The 23,092-nt window shown below is 44.1% G+C and overlaps 1 protein-coding gene across 2 annotated transcripts in view; it reads right to left on the bottom strand.

The window, feature by feature from the left end:
- Nucleotides 1-23,092, bottom strand: part of SLC7A10 (solute carrier family 7 member 10) — a 40,995-nt gene that overhangs the window by 9,771 nt on the left and 8,132 nt on the right. For both annotated transcript variants that reach the window (XM_005492539.3, XM_005492540.3), the window contains exons 2-4: nt 8,071-8,275; nt 2,068-2,219; nt 319-444 (exon numbers count right to left, since the gene is read on the bottom strand). In XM_005492539.3, coding sequence (XP_005492596.2) covers nt 319-444; nt 2,068-2,219; nt 8,071-8,275 — 483 coding nt within the window. The remainder of the gene's footprint in view (nt 1-318; nt 445-2,067; nt 2,220-8,070; nt 8,276-23,092) is intronic.

Below are 23,092 nucleotides of genomic sequence, written 5' to 3'. Positions count from 1 at the left end.
TCATTTTACATCCAGAACACTTCAAATTAAGGAATGCACAACAGATTAAAAATGTTAAGTAACTATTCCAAAACACTGTGAGCTGTTCTCCTTTATTCTATCAAATCCTACAAGGTGGGCTGGAAAGAGACTTTTTTTAAGAGGATACAGCTGATTTCTCCCTTGTGTCATTCTTTCCCCAGCTGTGTCAGTGTGCAATCCCACAGCTTGGCAAAACCCAGCACACCTTCAGGTCAGTTTGTAAGGAGGAAACATTGCAGTAAGTGGGAAAAATCAGGTCTATCAACAGTACTATAGCAATAGTGTCTCACAGAGTACCTTTAAAGATCTGAATGAAGCCCACAACAATGATGAGGGTCAGGGCTAAGAGTTTTCCTGCTGTGAAAATATCCTGGATGCGCGTCGCCCATCGCACACTGGAGCTGTTCACCCATGTCAGCAGCACTGCAGAGCAAAAGGCTGAGTTCAGTGGGATGAAATTGTGTTTACTTGAGAATATACAGTCAAAACAGTAAAAACCACACTCATGTTCTATGGAAACAGGCTGACCCCCATGGCAGGGAGAAATGATGAGGAGTCCATCTTATCAGAAGGCTAATTAATTACTTTATTATACTATATTATTCTATATTATATTACATCTAAACTGAATGTGCCAAGCACTCAACTGCTCAGAATCTCATGACTGGCCCCTGATAGTCCCACACACACACACACCTGGCCCTGACAGACCAAGGAAACAAAACACCATCACCGTGGGTAAACGATCTCCATATTGCATTCTACTTTGGCACAACACAGACACAGCAAATGAGATGAGAATTGTTTTTCCTTTCTCTGAGGTTCAGAGAATGTGAAACCCAGAAATATTCTTGGGAATATTTCCTTGTTTTTCTCTGTGAAGAGAAATGTGGTGACAGTGTTCCTGCAGGGAGCTTTAGCATGGCCAGAACGAGGATGAGGAGGATCATCCCGGGCAGCCATCAGCCCCTGGGTGCTGCCACAGGGGCTCTCCCCAGCTCAATAACTGTGCCTGAGCAGTGCCCAGTGTGTTTGGGGTTTGAGTTGTTAGAATGGCTCTTGAGGTGTTAAAAGTCTTTTTTTCTTAGCCCTGTGCTCAAAGAATTTGGGATTTTTTGGGTTTGGTTTTTAAGGTTGCTTATTTTTTTTATCTAATACATTCTTTTTTGGATTTGTGCAGGTTTGTTTAGCAGGTTGGGTTGAGGCACACTGACCACCCTTGGGGCAGTGTTATCTTTTATACTAAAAAATACGTGTACTTTATTTACAATAATTTTTAATACTTATTACTTATGTTAGATAGTTTGTCTTTATTTTAAACTAATTTAGAAGTGTCACTATCATAGCACAAGATAGAGAACAAGAAGAAGAAGAAGACAGGACATGCTTAGATTGTTCTATTTTACTTCTTGAATCCCCATTCTAAAAACTTTAAAGTTCTACTTTTTCACTTTGTGATAAATTCACTATCATTTTATTCAAAATTTTGTGGCTTGTAACAAAGTTGGTCATTGTTTCCATGGGCTAAAATCAAAGGCACAGGTGGTTTTGACTCCATGCCAAGGTCTCTGAGCGTCCTGCCAGGTTCTTGAATCCTCCAGGGCAGCCAGAAGAATGTCCTGGGTTCTGACAAGTGTGAAGGATCATTGCCTCCTCTCAGGAACAGCAGCTCAGCTTTGCTCCTGCAGCCCCAGCAGTGGCTGATGCAGAGCTGGCTGCACTCTGCCTCTGCACACTCATGTGAGTGTGAGAGGGGACAGGAAGGGCTCACAGGGCGGTGGTGACCTGTGCCTGGTGCCCATGGGATGGTTCTGCAGTTCTGCCCCATCCCATGTGCTCACCTGCCACCACTTTCCCTGGACCCACAGGGGTCTGGGTGCCTTTGTGCCTCCCTCCAGAACAGAGCATCCCACACCAGCCACCACAGTGCCTCTCCTGGGAGCTCCCCACTGGCCTTTGGAGCTGGGGCCCTGACCCCAGCCTGGCTGGAGTGCCCCTTGTAAAACCAGGGCAAGATTTGTGTGTGTGCAAAAAGCAAATACTTACACAGACACACCATGGAGAGGATCCTGGAGGCATTATAGGGGGGAATGCAGTTGGGGAAGACAGGCTGCAGGACATAGTTGGAGAAGGTCAGTGCAATGACAGCCAGACTGGTTGGGTACATGATAAGCACTGCACTCCACAGCAGCAGAAACCTGCAGAGACAAGGAAAAGCACAAGAGAGCTGGTGCTGTGCTGGAGGAGGTGACACACAGCCAGCTGTGCACAGGGAGTCAGGGCTGGGCACCTCCACCCTGTCACACACACCAGTGGGACCCTCCTCAGCCCTTCTCCCATGTGCTCAGCACAACCTGCATTTTAAATCAAACACTGTAAAGCAAACATGGCTTAGGAATGTGTGGAACAGTGAGGATTATGGCCAGCAGGCATGTTTGGGTTTAACTCTGTGTCTAGAAAGGAGCTCTGCTGCTCCTGGGCTCACATGTCACCACAGCAGACAGCAGTCCCTGCACTGAAGGCACCTCTGAAGGGTTTTGGCTGCAGCCAAAGGCAGCAGCTGCACTTTTGGGACTGCTACCAGCTCCCTGCTGGTCACTGGGGGGTTTCTTGTCACTGCTGGTGCTGGCTCTGTGACCCAGGCCAATGCTGCAGTTTTTATGATGGATCACACAGCTGGGCTGGCTTCAGGTGGTTGCACCCAACAAGGTATTGTGCAAATAAAAAGTGTGAGATGTTTTGGTTTTTCATTCTGTGCAAAGGAAAAAAAATAGTTAAAAAGGCAGCAGTAGATCAGGTTAATCTTTAAAAATATTTGAAGTATAATTATTTCTATTGTGAGAAGTAATCATTGCAAGAAAGTGGAGTTTTCCTTGCCATGTATACACACACATAGTCATTCATTCACATAAATGCACAAATATAATGTGCAGGCATGCATGACACAAATGAGGATTTGAGATGATATTTCCAAATATGACAGTATAATTTCAATATTACATGGGCTGCTCTTTAGGGGCTGCACCCACCCAGTGTGCTCCCTGCTCCCAGCCCTGAAATCTGCTGAAGGAGCCTCTCTGTCACCAGCCTGGAGGCAGTGCTGCTTCTGGCTGCTCCTCAGCTGAGCTGCAAAACGTCTCAGCCCCATCCTCACTTTGCCTTCTTGTTCCTGAGAAGGATGGGACAATTAATTAGCTACCACAGATAATTTGGTAAATTAGACCAATGTCAGAGCTGGGTACCTTCCCAGCTGCCACTGTAGTTTTTTACAATAAACTCAGCAGTTTTTTCTTTCTCTTTATTTTGTTGTGTGAATCCCTTTTTGGGTTTTTTTCCCCCCTCCATTTCTAATGTTTTTCCTTGTGGTTCAGAGCAGCTTTCTCCAGTGATTGCTTTGTGCTATTTGGTGTTGTTGATGATGCACCCAGCTTGGGACAGCTCTGCAGATCCTGCTTGCTGAGTTAACTCAGTTGGTCCACACTGAAGAATAAACAGGACCTAAAGACTACCGTAACAATTTGCTGAATATAATTTGGATACTGATGGTGCTGCCTGAGCTGTTTTGTGTGGCTCTTGACTGGCAGGGCCTTTGCAGAGGCTGCCAGTTTTTCCCTGCCATGTTTTTCTTCAAATTTTACACAAACTTTTAGCCTACATATGTAGGCTAAGAATTGTGTAAAACATTCAGTGGGGAGAATGACTCTGAAAAGACTGTTTCAGGCAACATTTGCCCTGGTTTCTATGCTGTAATATGGAGTGTGGGGTAGCTGGTATTGGGTAGAACTTGGTTTAATGGGAATGGATTAATGACAGTCATAGAACTGAAATGCAGGATTGATAACAGAAATTAAAGAAAATGCATAATTTTAGCAGAGGGGGGACAAAGTTGCACTGTCAAATGTGAAGCTCAAAAGAGGGATGGCACCAAAACAAGAAGGCAACTTGCCTAAGGTGTAGGCCCACTTTAATGGTGTTTCTACATGTAAGTCTTAATCAAAACCTATTTCTGAGAAAAAGCTCTCCTTGCTGGTCACTGAGATCACATTTCCATCCTTAAACAAGCAGCTGTGGGGGCCAGGGGGCAAGGCTGGCATGTGCCATGTGCTCACAGTGCCAGCAGCTGCCAGGGCTGGGGGATGAGGAGCTGGGGCCCAGCTGGTGGGAATGGCTGCTCCTGGGGAAAATGGCTCATGGGAGATGATGTGGGAGAGGACACAGCATGGCACACCTGGAATCACTTTGTTCTTCAGCTGGAAAGTGGCAGAATTATTGCCCTGAGTGTTGAGCTACAGAGCTGGAGATGGAACTCAACCCTACAGCCTTTCACAGTTACTCAGTAGCTCAGATCACAAAAATAAGAGAAGTTAAATCTTCTCTTGTTGCTGACTGAGAAGTGATCAGATCTTTATAACAGGTTTGAGACAGCTGAATGTAAAGAAAAAAGAAGATCTAACTGTTTGGTTGGTTTTGGTTGTTTGTTTGGGTTTTATTTTTCTGAACACTGGAGTTTGCATGAGAAATCTGAGCTCCTGCATGTGCTGCTGGTGAAGAAGCTGGTGAAATATCCTCTCTGCCTGTATTCCAGCTGCTGGCTGGATGGGCTCTGCTGTGTTTGGTTGTTGAGCCTCATCCAAAGTTCCCTGAAGTCCCACAGTCCATCAGTGTGTACATGAATGAGATCCTGTCTACTCAGAGCCCTCCCTCTGTCCTAGGAACAGCCTGGGGTGACTGTGCCACCTGCTACCCCTGGCAGGTGTGGCATTCATGTGGAGTGCCACCCATCCCTGGACCAAAACTGAATTTTTTTGCAGATACCTCTGCATACTAACTCCCTCACTTGTGGAAAGAAATAAACAACATGGTTTCACCTGGGTCCTGAGTAGTCTAGTGGACTTGGTGAAACTGGTTCTCAAATATCTGTTTGGGATATGCCTGTACTCCCTCAAGGATCTCAGATACGTTATGGATTCAAAGCAGCCTGTGAAAATTAAAATTCCAGTGTACCCTACTTGTGCATTGGCAAAAGAAAACAGTTTGAAACAGGCGCTGTAGTACAGCTCAGGAAAAACTGGACTGGTTTAAGCTGGAGCCAGTTTGAATACAATTAATGCCATCCTACATTGCTGGATGCCTTACTGCCTTTGGAAAATTCAAAATTTTGCAATAACGAAAAAGAAACATGGAAGTATATTTGAAGCATGTTACACTTGCAGTTTGGAGTGACACTTATGAAAGCTCTGGCTGCCAACTCTGCACTGATTTTGGTGAGGAGGTATGTCCAGAGAGCAGGCTCTGCTGTGGGAGCTGCAGCATTACTGCTGAGCATTCAGAAGGAGTGGTATTGATCAGAAACTCACTGCAGGGTTTGTTCTTCTGCAAGAATGCCTATTAAGGCCTTTATTTATCATTTGGGGCAATGTTCTTTTGACTCAAACAGACTTGCAGGCCCACATCATGCAAGGAAAGCTGTGCTCAGAGGGCTCCTGCAGCACAGGCTGTGGCCATTCCCTGCAGTTTGTGCTCACACACAAATGCTGTTTAAAACCACAATGATTCCTAAATAGAGAGGAAAGCAGGAGTTTTTCTCTGGCACCAGACCAGAGCCTGGTAATACTGGAACCCTTCCTCACCTGTTCCTTCTCCCTTGGCCAGAGGAGCTGGGCAGTGTTTCTGCTCAGGGCTGTCCCCAGACAAGGTTTGCTATCACCACCACTTTTCAGCAGTGTTTCATGCTGTCCCTGAGCTATCCAAGGCTGCTGCTCTGCAGCCACAGCTCCTGCCAGCTCAGGAGATGGCCCTGTCCTGCCTCTGTTACTGCATTCAGCTCCTTATATCACAGCAATGTGATTTTTTCAATAAACAGTTTAGCATCCAGCTATCAGTAGTGCCAGACACAGAAGCTGGGGCATGGTGTACTCCAGTGGCTGCCACAATCAAATAGTATTTCTTTGGGCCTTGTATCTGTGCAGGAAAACCTGCATAAATATATAAAAAATAATAAATGGGAGGATTTGGGGAGACAGGGACAAGACAACAGAAGTGGAGTTGTTGTGGTCTGGGTGGGTACAGCTGTGCTCTTACAACAAACACGTTTTTTATAAATAAATATAAATAATAAACCAAAACATCCAGCTGGTCACTGGGACAGCCAGATGCACAGGAAAGGCAGGCGCACTAAAGCTTTGTGCGCTGAGTTTGATGTGCTCAGCTGTGGAAGGATTAAATCAAAGAGAGCAGCAGTGGTTTTTGTGCCAGGGAGGCACAGGGCAGCCCCTTGAAGCTCAGCCTGCCTGTGCCCTGCCAGGGCTGGATGGGCACTCCCAGGCGGGGAGCTGGGGGTGCTGGAGCTCCCAGAGCTGCAGCCTTTAGGTGGTGGCTCAGCAAAGGGCAGCAGGGCACAATCCCAACTTGGCTTTCCTGGGAAATATGACCCAAATCCCCCTTTTTACACCAAAACCTCTTGCCTAGTGCAACCCTTTGCCACAACAGTGGGACTATTTCTTTTCTTGAGAGAGAGCTAACATCTCTACAAGGCAGGATGGGAGCACTGCTTCCCTTCAGGTGACAGGTTGTGCTTTTTTGATATTGCCTGTGCATTACAAGCCTGGACACCATGTAAGTGCTGCCCAAGCAGAATCTCCTGCTTTGGGAGGTGAGGCTGTCCCTAGGTTCATGCTGGGCAGTGATCAGTCGGCTGCTGTGTGGTTTGTTACAGCAGCTGCACAGCTTGGTGGTTGCAGGGACTAGGCAAGTTCTTGAGTGTGGCAGACGGGAGCTGAGGAACAATTTAAATTAATTTTAATTAAATTTAGTTTTAGTTGTACTCGATTTCTAAACAGTTTCATTTTCTTTCCTAGAAAGCAGAATTCCTTTGATTCTGTGGATGTCTCATCTTGCTGGCTTCCTTCACAGTGGTGTTCCAGGGGTGGGAGTTTTGGGGTTCTGTGCTCTCAGTTGCCCTGTCCCCGCTTGCAGACCCTGCTCCTGTCAGCAGGCACTGGGGAAGCAGAGCTCTGCTGTGCTCCTGCCCCATGAGAGAACACACCTGAGTGGAGCTCAGATCTGCCCCCATCTGTACTGTGATGTCAGTGTAATTTTCTGTGCAAAGCAGGACAGCAGAGGAGAGATCCCATCAAGTAAAGACAGACTTCATGAACCAGCAGAAGGCAATGGCGAGCATCAGAAATGCCCCTGTGAGCAGGCAGGTCTGCAGTGCTGGCTGTGCCTGTGTGGCACTGAGCTGAGGCAGAAATGAGAGGACAGCCTTTGGGACAGGGTGACAGACTGCCTGTGTTGTGCCTGTTCTGATCTGTTCTTGTTCAGCAGCCAGCTCAACTGTTAAAAGCTCACTTTCCATCTCACATGAGAAGGAATACTCTGGTTTGGTGGGGGTTTTCCTTACTCTTTCTCTAGTTTTCTGTACTGGTGCTTACTTTTCTTAACTAAACCACCGGTATTTGGTCTGGCCTCTCTACTCACAATGACGGAGCTGCTCAGAACATTCTGGTGCTTCTCTAGTAGTCTGTGAGTACAGGCTGACAGCTTAATTAATTGTGTTGAATCCATCAAAAACTGTACACTCTAAAAAAGATAACCTCCTCTCACTTGTCCCTTCCTCACATGGCCACACTACTCCATCAGTACTATTTTCAAAGAGAAATCCTTCCCTGAGTTAGCAATCCATCCCTGAGTTAGTAAATACCTCTCTGTATTTACTTGGTGATTCTGAACAGCAAGTCAAGCAGCTTTGCTTTATTTGTGGTGAGCAGCTCCAGCCTGGCCTGGGATGGGTAACACAGAAACATCACTCAGACACAGCATCACCTCCTCTGTCATGGACTTGGAGGGAAGTGAAAGGATCTGTCACCTTCCCTTGGAAACAGCACTGGGAGCTCTGTGTGGGGACAATTTGGTATTTCTAACACAGAACAGAAAGATTGACTTTGCTGAAGCATTTTTATTAACAAATGTCGTCTCTTCCAAGTTTCCCACACCAAACACACAACATAAATGTGCTTTCAAATCAGTTTATAGAGAGAGGGTACTTACCCAGCCAACCCACCAAAAATCTCAGTGACATAGGAGTAGTCCCCTCCTGACTTGGGGATGGTGACCCCCAGCTCAGCGTAGCACAGCGAGCCCAGGGCAGCCACGCCGCCCCCCAGCACCCAGATGATGAGAGCCAGTCCCACCGAGCCTGCATGCTCCAGAACTCCTTTGGGGGAAATAAAGATCCCAGAGCCTATGATGTTACCTGCAAAGGACAACACGGCAGCAGTCAGGGAAAAGAAAGTAAATAGTTGGCTTTTATTTGTTCAAAAGAAGGGAAACAAGCCCAGAGCCCCCACCCAAACAAAAAGCACAGCCTTGCCACCCCTGTGCTCCCGTTTCAGATTTTGTACGACTGCACTGTTTCTGATTATGCCCTGGCAGAAGTGCTGCCATTTATCAGCAACCAAAGATGCTAAATGTGTGCTCAGCTCTGCTGCTGAGGATCCGTGAGTTTTCTGGTACCAACTTCCTCAGCCTGCGTAACTCTCACCTGCCATGCCCAAGTGTATTACTGCAAGGAGTTAGAAGTGACTTTGTAATGAAGACTTTTCATCCACTCCTAAGAGGAATTTGAACAAGTTAAGGCCAATTTCCAGGGAGTTGGGGAGGTCAAAAAAGAAGAGTGTAGCATTGTCTATAACGATGGGCCCAAAAGGTGTGCTTCCCACCAAGGATGGATTTAAGATTGTGCTTGAAAAAGCAGTCTCAAAGTCTGAAATAGTAAAAATCCATAAGCATTTTGTACTTACAACACCTGTGCTGCTTAGTGATCAGCCATAAAAATGTAAAGTTTTAATGTGGCATGGCTAAAATATTGGACAGCATGAGACAATTGAGATGATGTGAGTTCAGGCAGTGCTGGGTATAGAAAAGGAGTGCTGGAAACCACCAGGTGCTCTTTTTCCATGTGGGGTCAATGTGTGTTACATTGTGGGTGAGCAGCTGGCTCAGGGCTGGGCACAGAGGGTGACAGTGCCTGGGGTGACAGTGTGGCAGTGCCTGGGGTGACAGAGGGTGACAGTGGCAGGGTGACGCCAGACTGGGGCCTGTCCCCAGTGGGGCTCTGCAGGGCTCCACCCTCAGCCCTGAGCCCAACACCTTCACTCATGGTCTGGAGCCAGGACCCAAAGGAGCCCTCAGGGATTTGCTGATGGCACTGAATGAGGAGGAGCTGTTGGCTCCTTGGAGGGCAGAGAGCCCTGCAGAGCCCCAGGCCATGGCAGAGAAAGACAACCCCAGCCACTGTCACTCTGGGCACTGAGAACTGCAGAGCAGCTGCAGGAAGGGCCTTGCGGCTCCTGGCCAGTGGCCACTGGAGCTGAGCCAGCAGTGCCCTGGGGACAGCAGGGACATCCCTGTCCTGGGGATCAGCCTCAGCACTGCCAGGCCTGGGGGATTGTTCTGCTCTGCTCTGGGCTGGGGCAGCCTCACCTTCAGTGCACCAGAGCATGAGAAAGACATGAAGGCATTGGAGAGTGCCCAGAGGAGGCCATGAGGGTGGGGAAGGGTCTGCAGGGGAAGCCTCAGTGAGTCTTTGGTGCTGCTGTGTGCCACAGTTTAACAGTTGTTCTCCTGCATATGGAGAAAGACCTTAAGTGATAAAAACCCTTTAAAGATTATCTGCTTCTTGCCAGCATACATACCTGTGTACCTGCATTTTCCACAGATCAACATGCCTGAGGACACTGCACAGCTAGGAGGAGCTGGTGGTGTTCTGGGGAGCATGCTGAAGTTCAGACAGTGTTTTTTACCAAGATACACCTGTAGGTTTCCATTGCCTCTTTGGGATGGAATCATATTCCTTTCTGGTCACTCCAGTACTGAGCAAATGCCCAAAGGCAGAACAATCCCTAAGTAGGTCCGCTGGCTCCTTTCCTACCATCTCCTCCTACCCTTGTTCAGTTTAGCTCAGGTTTGCTGCTGTTTTGGCTGCAAAGAGCAGATACACATGCTCACCCTTCAGCAGGCTCTCAGTTTCCACCCCTGTCCCCTGGGTCACCTTTCCATGTTGTCCATACATGAGGAAAGGATGCAATCCAAACACAGCCTGGCATCCCTCAGACTGGTAATGGACAAGAAATCCAAGGTTCCAGGGGGTCTGCATGGTGCTGGCAGGGTCTGCCCTTTTTGCTGGCCAGGGGCTGAGCTGGGCTGGCTGTGCCCATTCAGCTATGGGGGATGGACAGAGCTGCAGGGGGCTGGCAAGGGTGGGGAATGCAGAGACAAACATCAGCAGCACCAGGGGAAGCAGTGGGATCTGGCCATGCTGTGAGACACCCAGGGGAGAGAGCTGGCTCCTGGTGAGCTGTAACTGCAGAGGGAAGGTGGTGGCAGTGATGTGGCACAGTGCAGGCTTGTGGGGATACCAGGTGTTGGTTTCTCTGGGTCTGGATTGAAGGCACTTGAGGTAGTTCATGTTCACACTCAGGTGTTCATTATTTCTTATCAGTAAAACAGCCTCACTGCTGTGAGTTCAGCAGCTTTTCATTAGAAGGCACAAAATGGCCAACGATCTCTTGTTCCAAGGTCTTTTAAGACTAAACTATCCAATTAAGAGCTGACACCTGGATTATTTTCCCTTTTAACCCAATAACTGATCCCAAAGAGCCCCCAATGGGAACTTTTCTGCCCAATTACAAATGCCACCCAAACCCATGGAGAAGAAGGAAGAAGAAGCATGAAGAAGAAACCTAGGACAGCACCCTGTGCCCTCCATCTTGCTTCCATCCACAACATACTAAAAATCCCAAACCCTCAGTTTCTCACCCAGTGATACACCTACACTGCTCTCTATAATCTATTTCACACTTTTGTGGGTTCCAGTCTGTCTTGAAGCCTGGGAAACTTTCTCCAGAGTGAGGGTCAAAGTCAGGGCTGCCCTGGGGGTCAGGGCACCCCAGAGCAGACACAGAAATATTCCCTGTGTGCCCTGGGTTTGGACAGAGGCTAAATAAACCTGATGTGGGTTTTGAATGCTTGCACTCAGCATTGTCAGAGCTCTCTGTGTTTCACCTCTCTCTGTTTCTCTGCTCATCCCTGGCAACCTGGGTGGTGGGCACTGAAGGGCACTGGGGCTCTTCCCCAAATCCAAATGGCTGCAGGGAGGAGTTGTCTGTGGCCTCCTGTTATGGTAAGGCTTCCAAAGCAGTACTCCTCATCTGCAACTCTGTCTGAGCTGGAAACAGCCAGAACTTTCTTTGTTTAAGGAGAATATATTCTGGGTGCAACTATCTGCAGGAGCAGGACAAGGACCAGACAGATTTCTGCATAGCTCTTTCATACTAAAGTTCTTTCATACTATTAGCATTCTACTAATTTTTTTTGTAGACGATTAAATAGTGATTTAATTTTGTAGAAATTAAATAGTGAATCATATTTTAATAAATGCAATATCCTTCATGAATGAATAAATAATAAGGCAAAATTACCTTCCAAAGTCCTTATGGATTTCATCTTACTTTGCACTCACAACATGTGCAAAAGCCATATCAGTAGGAGTGGAAGTGCTACACCCCTTCTGATAACAAAATGTTCTTACGAAAATCTGCCATGGATGTGGTAAATGTGCCCAAAAAGTACCTTCACTTCACTTGGTGTAGGACATGTTTAAAATAGGTGGAGATACTTAAATGCTCCAGAAATGAAGATGTCTGTGAATGAAACTGCCTGATGAGAAGCAGTTTTCAGGTGGTCTTGGTCAGCAGGATCTGGAGGGAATTTGGTAAGCAGCTTTAGGAGTGAGAAAATGCAGCATGCACTCTTTCCCATACATAGCATTGTATTTTGTCATCTCTTGTTTCTTGGTGTTTGTTGCCTTTTTTCCTCCTTTTCACAATAATATGGAATCGTTGGTATAAAAATACCATGACAACCTCGGCTTTTGTTTAAAAATTATGTTACCAACAATTATGAGTCAGAAGGCAAGCAAAATATCCTGAAATATATATATATCACTTCTGAGATCTTATCCAGTGTCATGATTATTTTTCTGGGGGAGGACAATGTTGAGAGCAGTTTCCACATCCTAGAAAAATAGGAAATGGGGGAAGGGAATACAAAAGCAAAAAAAAAGGAAAAAAAATATCTGTGTCTCTTTATCTCTCCAGTCAAGTAACACATCCAGCAGTGCTGGTAGTAAAATTGGTAGAACGTTTGCATGGAAGAACCATCCAGAAGGCTGTCTGCTCCTGCAGATAGTTGCACCCAGAAGGTATTCTCCTTAAAGAAAGGAAGTTCTGGCTGTTTCCAGCTCAGACAATCCCAGATGAGGAGCCCAGCCTGTTCTCTGTGAGCTGCATGCTCAGCCCAAGAGGCCAAATTTGTGAATCCTGGGCCAGGTGAATGAACCCAAACCAGCTGCTGCAACGTGGGTGTGAAATGGGTCCAGCCTCTCCCTTCAGCCCTGCTCCATCTCTGCCTCGTGGAAGTGGGTCCCAAACCTGGCTTTCTATGAAGAGAATGCCAACCCCCCATCCTTTCAAATCTCCAGTTGTTTATCTGATTGTGTTTAGGATCTTTTGTGACCTGGCCCTGGAATGGGTTTCCAGTCCAGTCACACACATGCAGTGTGTGGTTTGGCTCTGAGGTCAGCACTTCATGTGGAGCTAAACCATTTGGGAGCTGTGGTAATGATGTGACAATTAGGACATTTGGCTTATTGAAAAATCCAGTGTTTTCATTTTGCCTTTGGCTTTTGAACTATGAGAGTGCCTTTGGGGTCAGATGTGGGGTTTTGATGTCTTTTAATATAACTATGAGAACTGAAACTCATTTCTTAAACAAAAGCTGAATTCTCACCAAAACACTTCAAGAACTGCACTTTGAAGGAAAACAGTATCCCTGTGCTTGTGAGAAAATAAAGGGACTTGGTAATACTTGGCATATTCACTTAGTATGCAAAATCCTTAGGGCATCTTTCATTTATCTGCAGCACACAATACACACAGACTATAAAACCAGTGGATCTTGCAGCTTGTTGAAAGCATCCCTCAGTTCTGTAAAAATTGATTTATTATATTTAGAGACCATATTTGGTCTTTCTTGGATAAAACCAAGCAATTTCCTGTATAGCTAGCAAAAAAAAAAAATCATTCATGCCTTTTTATTGCATGCACATTTCTTTAAAGATCTCTTGTACATCTGAAATTCTGGATGGATCAGTAATTATCATTCCATTCCACTTTTTTCCTTGCAAGCCTTCTGATGAAATCCTTTCTTCTATTCTTTTAGTATAGTTTGAATATAATATATATATATCATAAAATAATAAACCAGCCTCCTGAAACATGGAGTCAGATCCTCGTCTCTTCCCTCATCCTGGAACCCCTGTGAACACCACCACAAACCTGATTTCAGGTTCAGCTCTCTCTTGATAGATTGGTGTACTGTATCCTCAACAGGCAGTTTTCACTGAGAATAGAATAATAATCAAAAAGTTCTCCCATCCTCTCAGGACTCCCACATCCAGGTGGATATTGCCCAGCCAACAGGATGACAGTCTGTGTCACTGCTTAAAAAAGTTCTCTTATCAACAAATGCTGAAGCTTTGCATCCTGCCTAGGAATTATAAATAAATATATCTTTTTTCAGTAGAAAATACTGTAAAGAATTGAGAATCCTGTTTGGCAACAGCAACAAAGGAGCTTAATCAAAAGGAATTGTGCTTTGCAAACTGTTTCAATCCAAATTAAATATGAGGTGGATTATGTCAATAATGTAACTCATCATGGATATTTATTTATGTATGTATTTAGCAGAAATCTGCTAAATGAAGCAGCTTCTGGTGCAGCTAATTACCAGTTAATTGGCTCCCAGGAGTTAAGCACTCCCAGCTGAGGATGTCAGTGCCCAGTTTTGACTGCCACTGCCCCTTTGTGAACTCAGGGCATGACACAGATACAAAGCCAGTCAAGAAATAAAATGCCCAGCTCATAATTTTGGTGCAAACTGGAAATGCTGTGGCAGCACAGACAGTCCCAATGGCTCTGTTTATTCCCAGAAAATGAACTTGCTGCTCTCTGCCCTGGCTGAGCTGGAGCCCTGGCTCAGCCACGTGCCAGGAGGGGAGGCTGCCATGCAGCACATAAGTGCACATCCAGTGCAAGGATTGAAGTGTCCCCTCCTCCCCCTCTGAAATACACAGACTAAATGAAATTCTGCATCAAGACAACAAATAAAATTGCTAGGCTGTAGGGACTCAATGGAATTAAAACCATCAAACACTTCAAGTGCATTTTCTTAACCTCTAGTCAAACATGAATTTAGGCTATGTGGCAGTTAAGATATTTGATGCAATTTCCTGGAGTTTTTTTGCTTTTTAAATAGCATTCAGAAAACTCTTAGTGAAAAACAGATAAAGAATAAAAGCCTGGAATTAAAATAATAGCCATTTAATTTCATATGCAAGTAAAAAAATGCAACTTCTATATCAGTGGAAAATGAATTATGGCTGCTTTGCTAATGTGCTTGCAAAGAAAAACCCTCAAAAAGGGCTGTAAAAATAGCAGTGATAATTTAATGTTTACAGGGATTAGTATTTAACAAAATTAAACTTAAAACCTGACTTCAAATATTTATGTTAAAATTCCTAGCAAGCCAGAACATGACCAGCCATTACAAACTGCTGTTCCAGCATTCCAACAGGATTTTACTGTGTTAAGAATTTATAATCTGATTATAGTACACACAACTTTAAAGATTTAAAAAATCAGGCTGCTTCAAATACTGACAGGAGAGTTTTCCTTAACTTCTGTTAGATGTATAAAGATCATTTACCTTCTGAGCACCAATATGCAGGTGTAGTCCATGAGGGCTTGAACAACCAAAACTTTCTAACAATGAAGGTGTGGATAGAACAGAAAACTGAGTTAAGGAAAGAAGATATTTCAGGCATAGCTTCACTAATGATACCTGATGCAGCCTTACTGTTCCAGTGATTAGGGTTAGATTTTGCTATTGCATGAGGTACTGTGGAGAGCTGTAAATAATTTAAATTTCTCTATATTAAAAATCAATATCTGCTCAGCAAGGCACAGCTGTGCCCTGCCCAGCTGCACAAAGGACAGGAAGACGCAGACTTGCCCATGTGGTGGGAAATGGGCTGGAAATAACTGTTATCTGGAGAACCTGTGGCAAGGATGGAATATCATCCTTATCCTGAATTTTAGTGAATGTTACTGTGGGTGCCAGATTTTTGGGTTGCTGTTCTCCCTAGTAATCATCCAGTCTGCAGGATGATGACATGTATCCTTCCCCAGAGAGAGAGCAACCTCTGCCTTCTCATCTGTTATTGTAAGAAAATATAAGAGTTATTAAACTGCAAAGACCACTGATAAACAGAACTAGCAAGTGTATGCACCTTGTGCATGGCAGCTGCATTGTTGTGATTTTGGGAGTGTGTTAGGCAGTTGTGCTGCAATTAGTTGAAAAAATCACAATCTAGAGAAGAGCAATCAAGGTAAATTTTAGCTAACCTCAGTCTTCACAGGACCTTTAATATATCTGGGGCCATTTGAATGGTTCTTTAAAAGCAGTAAGCCACACATTTGGTTCTAGCTTAAGGTATATAAACTGCTGAATGATGAGGGTTTGCTTGGATTCCCTTTCCACTGGCAGTGGAAGGCAGCCTTACAGGAATGCAGCACTCTAATCCTGCAAGATGCATTATGGCACTGCAGTGCTTTGCTCTTCAGCTGGAGCCTGCTGCTTGCCACAGGAGACTGACCATGCTCAGGCCATCAGTAATCCAACCTCTGCCCAAGTACCCAGCAGCTCAAAGCCACAAAAATCTGGTCGTTTAAAATTTTTACCTTTTTGTAAAATTAGTGATAATTTGTCAATTACTGTTCTTCAACAGGAGCAGGTTAACCAAGAGAAACTTAATCAGGAAAGCTTTTAAGCCTCTGTTTTGGTAACATGGTATTCACAAAATACAACAGCTTTGAAAGGAGATTCCTTTGGCATGTGTTGACTACTTGTAGGAAGGGCACATAAGGACCCTACTGAAGGAGATACAATGTGGGGATATTCTCATTATAGTACTTGAGTCAAATGCAGATGTTCCAATAACCAAAACCAGCCCTGGAACCTCTGATCCAGTCCTCTGCCTGGCAAGCATCATGCTTTCCTGAGTATGTATGTGGGTATAAACTAGGTTTGATAGGAGAATTTACAAATCCTTTTGTCCTTTGGTCCAAAATTGCAGGACCTACAACTGAGATAGAAACCTGGTTGTCCCTATCAGTCAGTGCCAGTGCTGCCCTGCTGGAGAGCGAACATCCAGCACAGATCTGCACCAAGGCAGATAAATGGCCAGAGGTGCTGGGGATCAGACCTCAGGAGCATGGGAAATAATAAAGATGACAGATGTCTGCTAGTACATGGTTTTATTCAGTTTTATTTGATTAACACTGTTACAGTGTGTTTATTTCAAAGAAGAAGTTAAAGCCTCTATGATAGGATTTTGTTGGTGCGCTAAACTGAAACTCCTTTTATTCTGCTAATCCTTTCACAGGCTGCAGGCTCTGTCTCCTCTTTTCAGGCACACAGTCCACTGCTTTATTTCCTGCTCCTCTGTTCTGACTCTTGTACTTGGTCTGACTTCTCTACTTCCTTAACTTCTGACTTGCTCTCCTCTTCTCTTGCCAGCGTTGGGGTATGTGGGCTGCATTTCATTACCATGAAGAGGAAAACTCAGCCTCCCTTGCCCTTCTCTGTGGCTGCAGTGATAAGGCAGAAACATCAGGAAAAGCCTTCTCCTGGGGACTGGGAGACTTTTTCAGTGGGATATTCTCACTGGGAGCTCCCACACCCTGCTGCACTGGGCAGCCTGTGCAGCACTACAGCTGCGCCAGGAGGGGATCACAACCTGCTGCTATTGCTGAGCCCCATATTGCACCTTCCTCTTTTGCCTTTTTCCTTGGCATCAGGGGCCTTGAGCAGGGTTTGTGGCAGGGCAGTGCTGCCAGGTAAGCATGAGGGAAGCCCACAGACAGCTGCAGAGCAGTAATTCTTGGTGCTGCCATTGCATCCCCACTGGGAGTGGCACTTGGGTCTATGGGGAACAGAGGCTCAAACTTCCCCGTCTGTGGGACATAAAGGAGCTCTGTGACCCTCCAAGCAAAGGAGAGGGACTTCAACCCTCCTGCTGATTTCCAAAGAGAAACTGAGTGCCAAGCCTACCTTGGTGCTGTGAGAGGGGTGTGGAGGATCCCTGTGACCATGCCTGGATTGCCCTGGTAAGAAGCTGCAGCTCTACCCACTGACTGCTCTGCAAACACTGCAGCTTTATGTGGCTTTGGCCCTTGGTATCTGTCCAACATCTGCTTTCTGTGCTCTCTGCATCTCAATATCCTGACTGGCAATTTTACCTGCAAAGGGCAGAAATGTGTTGTTAAATCCCCTGGTGTAGAAATGGGAGTGGGTAAAGCTCTGCCCTGCAAGCATGCTGGAGGACATGGGGGTCTTCTCTAGGACACTGTGTGACTGATAAATTCTGATTTTAATGAAAGCACCTGACAGTGGAGATTGGTCCTTCTGTGGTGGCTTAGGGGTAAGATGCCAGCCCATTCAGCTGATTTAATGTCTGTCCCTCAGCTGAGAAATCCCACAAGTGACAGCTGCATTTCTCACAGGGCTCTCTATACCTGCAATGGTTTTTGGTATTTACCAAGAAGAAAAGCAGTTCCAAAATGCTGCTCTAAAGCTCACCAACTCAGCTGTGAAAACATCCAAAGGGTTCAGCTGTGCTGGGTAGTGCTGAGGCTCAGACAGGACAATGTGACAGCCACAGCTCTTCAGCAGGCCACTCTTCAGCCCTGCTCATGCCAATGGTAAAGAACCCTGCACCATTTTTGAAGCACAATTTGTTTTATGGGAAATGCTGGATTTTTCCCCTTTTTTCTCCCCCTAACTCTATTCTTTTTGCTCACTGACTGATCACAGTGAACAGATTATTCAGTCTGGAAACTTCAATAGGAGCTGCTGCCCAGTGGGAAAGCCTCTTGCTGTCCATTCCTGAAAGCTGTCAGTCATCATGGATGTGCCATTGGCCAAATCAGAAAGATTAAATAAAGCATCAGGATGCAATTTGGAGAGTTACACAGCACACAGAAGGATTTTTTGTCAGACAGGTGTAGGCTCTAGAGGAAGAAACCAGCCTGGAAGTTGGCACATCTCTCTGACCCCCTCATTGCTCCACACTCCCTGCTTACCACTGCAGCTTTCTGCTGTGAAAAACGTTCCTCTTTGCAAATTAAAAACTTTGTTTGCACACACTGGTGTCCTTGCAACCCTCAGCTATGGCTGCCAGACACCCATGTGTGCCCTGCACCAGCCAGGGGACACTGTGGGGATTTATGGGGCAGCATGACAGGAATGAGCAGGTCTGGAGAAAAAACACAGCTTGAACTTGATGGCTCAACTGCAACTAAAGCAAAACCTAATTCCCACTTTTCCCCCTGATTTTCTCTCAAATTACTGGCTTTTATGCCTTCTGCTGTGACCCCACAAAGACGAGCCCTGCAGAAGTGTCCTCAGGCTCAGGCTAGGTTGGTGGATTTTTGACTGTGCTTACACAGCTTCTGCAAACTTGGGATCCATCAAGAGCATCTCTAAACCAGGCATCACTTCATCCTTGATTTCTGAAAGGGTATAATGGGAACTTCAGGATGCTAAACTTTCAAGGTAAAGCTTATTCTTCAATATTACCCTGTATATTAAAAGGCTAAAATGTTCAAAGTGCCTTCCTGAATTGCAATTCCTGGCAATACATATTTAAAACAAAGCTATGTGAAAATGGCAGTAACAAATCATCCAAATACATTAACTGCTGTGTTATAGCTCATGTTATTGAGAAGAAAGATTGATTTAGAGTCTCCTGTAAGATCTACTGCATTGCCTAGCATTTTACACAACCTTTTTTTGGATGCAGATGTAAACAAGACATGAATTTAGCAAAGCTTGGGGTTGTTGCAGGTTTCACACCTCCTTAAAAGAAAATCGTTCAATCTCCTGAGTTTACATTCTTCTGGCTGTAAATCTGTGTTAGTTTTACCTCTTAGCACAGTAATCTCAGCATTCACATCTCTAAGTGGCTTTATCTCTGTTTTATCAAGGAATACAAAGATAGGCTATGGTCAATGAACTGAGGTGGAATTTAAAAGCAATAAAATTTAAAAAAAGGCATTTATGCTTCCTGGGGTTTGCACAGCTATTGCACAATGATACCTGACTTAAAGCTTGCACTTAACTCAAAATGCACTTTGGTAAACAGCTCAACCTGAGTTTAAATGAGATTTACAAACACTTACCAGCTCAGTATACACTTTGACAGACACCACTTATGATGATGTGTTGCTGTCCTCATGTATTTAGAACCAGTTCTGACTTGTATCTTGACTTTATTTTTAAATATATAATTTATTTTAAAGAACATGTTTAGTCAATTTTACTGCAGAGAACTAGAAACTCCAGGATTTCCAAAGAAATGGCAGCTTTTCTTGCAGTTCTTAAATATCTTTGATCTGGGAATTCAAGGACCTGTTGTAATATGATCAGGAGTTAGCAAAATTGCTATATAATATTGTTATCCATGTATGAATCTTGTATTTGCAGATATCACAAGTATCTTTTGAAATTAGGTATCTTCAGAATGATGAGACTTCATGTTGCTCAGTGATGTCTTTATGCAACAGGTTTATCTAAGCAGTTGACCAGCTGTATAAAAAATTCATCAAAAGAATGTCACTCCTGTCCCCTGAACAGAAAAACTTGTTCATAGAATAGTTTGAGTACACAGAAACATGGAATTAAATTAGCTAATCCTGCAAAACAGATGTTCACACAGACTTGAATATCCCTGTATCACAGTGTATGGGACCCTGCTTATAATCCACATTTTCTGTTCTAGCTTTGCAAGAGTTGGAGATCTGTCTTGTTTTCTGCTTTCCTGGTTTCCTAAAGTATGGTTGAAGCATGTTCTTTATAAATGTCACTTTACAGAAGTTTCTCCTTGGTTTTTGGTTTTTCAGTTCTAGTCCTTCTGAGCAGCTCAGCCAAGAGCTCCTCAGACTCTTTCAGAGGGTCTCAAAGGAAACAAAGGCATTTCAATAGATGGAATATTCACAGACTTTTTCAGGGGGGTTCTGTGAGAGGGTGGCTAAAAGTGAATTTGCTCCTGTTTCCCTTTGTGTGCCCCTTTCCCTGTCTGAAATAGAGAATGATCCCCACCTGCTGCAAAGGCAGCCAGGATGCTGCTCCTGTCCCTGGCTGTGCTTGCTCAGTGACAAGAGTGCTCACTTTTGGATTTGGGGTACAATGAGGGAATGGGACTGACCCCTGTAATTCAATAAATGGGAACAGATTACACTTGGTGGCTTTGCTGTCTGCTGTGCCAGCTGAACACTGCAAGGCTCATTCCCTGACTGCCAGCCTTGCTCAGGTATGGGGCAATCAAGGATTAATGAGTTTGCATCTAGCTGCTTTCATTTCATTTAAAGCCTATGAGGCAATGAAGTCCTCCACTCCCGATGTCTTCAGCAGGATTTGAGGGACTTGGGACCAGTTAAGAAAAGGGTCTTTAATTTTCTGTCAGCAGCACAAGCATGTGAAGGAGAGCTGTTCCTTCTGTATGCACTTTTAATATGTACAGGATTGGCACCTTTTGTAAAGTCTGCTTAAATCTTGCTGTGTTGCTAGGGAACTGGCCCTGTCCACAACCAAAAAACATGGAGACATTGTGTCCTACTGGTTTCTGGCAGAGTTTACCATAAGAAATGGCTTAATTGCAACAAGATCTGCTAACAGTAGTACAAAAAATGTGATTTGTCAGCTTTTTTGTCAGCTTTTTAAAAATTACAAATATTTTAATTCTATCACACGCATGGAAATCCCTTTCAAGCTAAAAGCTAGGCATGTGAGGACAGCACCAGAATCAAACACTTCTTTCCTTTATTCTTTAAAATACTGATTCAGCTATTTTTAAATTTACTTGAGTCAAAGTACAGTGTTTGCAAGCTTAACAAGCTTGGATACTCTCTGCTCTTTTGTACTAACTAAGGCTATTACTATTTTCAAGACTCTTATAAAAAGAATTCATTGTGTATGTTTCCAAAATATATGGTTTTTCAGGTTTTCAGACTGCATTTAAAAGTATCAGAAAAAAGAAACCTGTATTTATGGAGAGCTAGAATGACATTTCTGATACAGTTTCGTAACCCTTTCAGGACATCAGAACTGTCTGAGTTGATTTAAATTAGTGATAAAACAAGGCTTGGAACCCCAGATACCAAAGAATAAGTCTGCTATCAAAACAGGACAAAATTTGGGCAGAGAAAAAAATAAGCCATGGGGAAATCAAAATGAAATATAGTCTGAGGTGACCTCCCTTAAAACAAACAAGTAAATCCTGTCCTATTAAGCTCTCAGGAGAGCTGCTAAAGAATTTGAAATAATCCAGACAAGGAACTCAACCCCACATTTTCATTCTTGTCAGTCCTTTTCTTGCAACTCCCTAAGAAAAAATGATCCCTTGTGTGTTTTGTCCAAAAGGATGAATTTTTATTGTACAAAAGCACACACTTTAAAGCTGTAAGTCCTCATTCCTTGGCAGTCATTAACTTCAGGTTTATGGAGAAACACAAATTGATCCTTTCCAAGGCATGGGTGGGCAGGGAGGCAAGAAACTCTTGTGGATTCATCAGCCTTCTACATGGGACCAGGGGATTCTCACAGCACAATACCATTACAAACCTGGAATATATGGCACCTGTTAATAGCTTTTCCTGCTCCTCTCAGGATAGTTACACAATTTAACAGCAAAAAGATGGAAGACACTGAAGAACTGGGAGACCAGCCAAGCAAGGATGTTTTTTCTTGTCACAGCTGTAGCTTATAATGTCATACATGTGTACACAAGTGCAATGGCCTTTCACAAAACTACTTGTGTTACAGAGAAGGTGTTTCAATATTCAGACCTCAGCTTTTGTCTTCCACTGTCTGGATGTATCTCTGTAAGAGAACAACTTTTTACACTGACTGCTCATCCCTGGATTTTCTAACCCAGAGTTAATATGCAATAATTAACATGACTGTGTGTTGATCAGTCCTACATGTGAATTAGAACATACTCATCCCTAGATTTTCTAACCCAGAGTTAATGTACAATAGTTAAAAGTCTGTGTGTTGATCAGTGCCACATGTGAATTAGAACATACTCATCCCTGGATTTTCCAACACAGAGTTAATGTACAATAATTAACATGTTCGTGTGTTGATCAGTGCTACATGTGAATTAGAACATGCTCATCCTTGGATTTTCTAACCCAGAGTTAATGTACAATAATTAACATGCCTGTGTGTTGATCAGTCTTACATGTGAATTAATAATTTTGTGATGGGCAGCCTTGTGACTTTCATTGCCACAGATCACATTAATATTGTGGATTTTACCTCTCTGACCCAGTGTATTCAACAGAGTGAGTTTCTTCCTTAACTTGATTTCTCCTGGATGTAAATAAGGCCCTTATGTTGTTCAAGCATCATTTTTTTGTGGTATACTATTTTAAGATGTTTGGCCTGATCTAGATTAAGCAGCTTCATATAACTGATGAAAGAGCTATTGTTTTTCACAGCAGAGAAACTGCCACTCATCCAGATCACTGACCTATTTCTTGGAGTTAGAGGTAACCTTTCTGAAGTTTTACTGCTTTTAAATGGGATGTTTCACACTATTGATATTTTGGTCCCACATGTGAAGTGTGATTATGCCATTATTTAAGGATCAGATAAAAAAGAATTCAACTTGATTCTCAGATGCCAAAAGATTTTAGTTTTCTGTAAGTTTTGCAATTATTCTAAAGAAAGTGTTCAATGAATCAGAGGAATTCAGCTCCAGGGGTTATTCCACTACTCCATAATACAGAAACTCCTCAGGCTTAAACATCACCAGTATAGCCCTCACCACTTTCCTTGCTCTGGGATCCAGTGGAATTTGTCTCTATTGCCTGAAAGAGATGATGAA

The sequence above is a fragment of the Zonotrichia albicollis genome, chromosome 13, assembly GCF_047830755.1.
Source record: "Zonotrichia albicollis isolate bZonAlb1 chromosome 13, bZonAlb1.hap1, whole genome shotgun sequence".
In the NCBI taxonomy this organism is placed as follows: Eukaryota; Metazoa; Chordata; class Aves; order Passeriformes; family Passerellidae; genus Zonotrichia; species Zonotrichia albicollis.
This window is presented reverse-complemented; position numbering and strand designations above follow the sequence as displayed.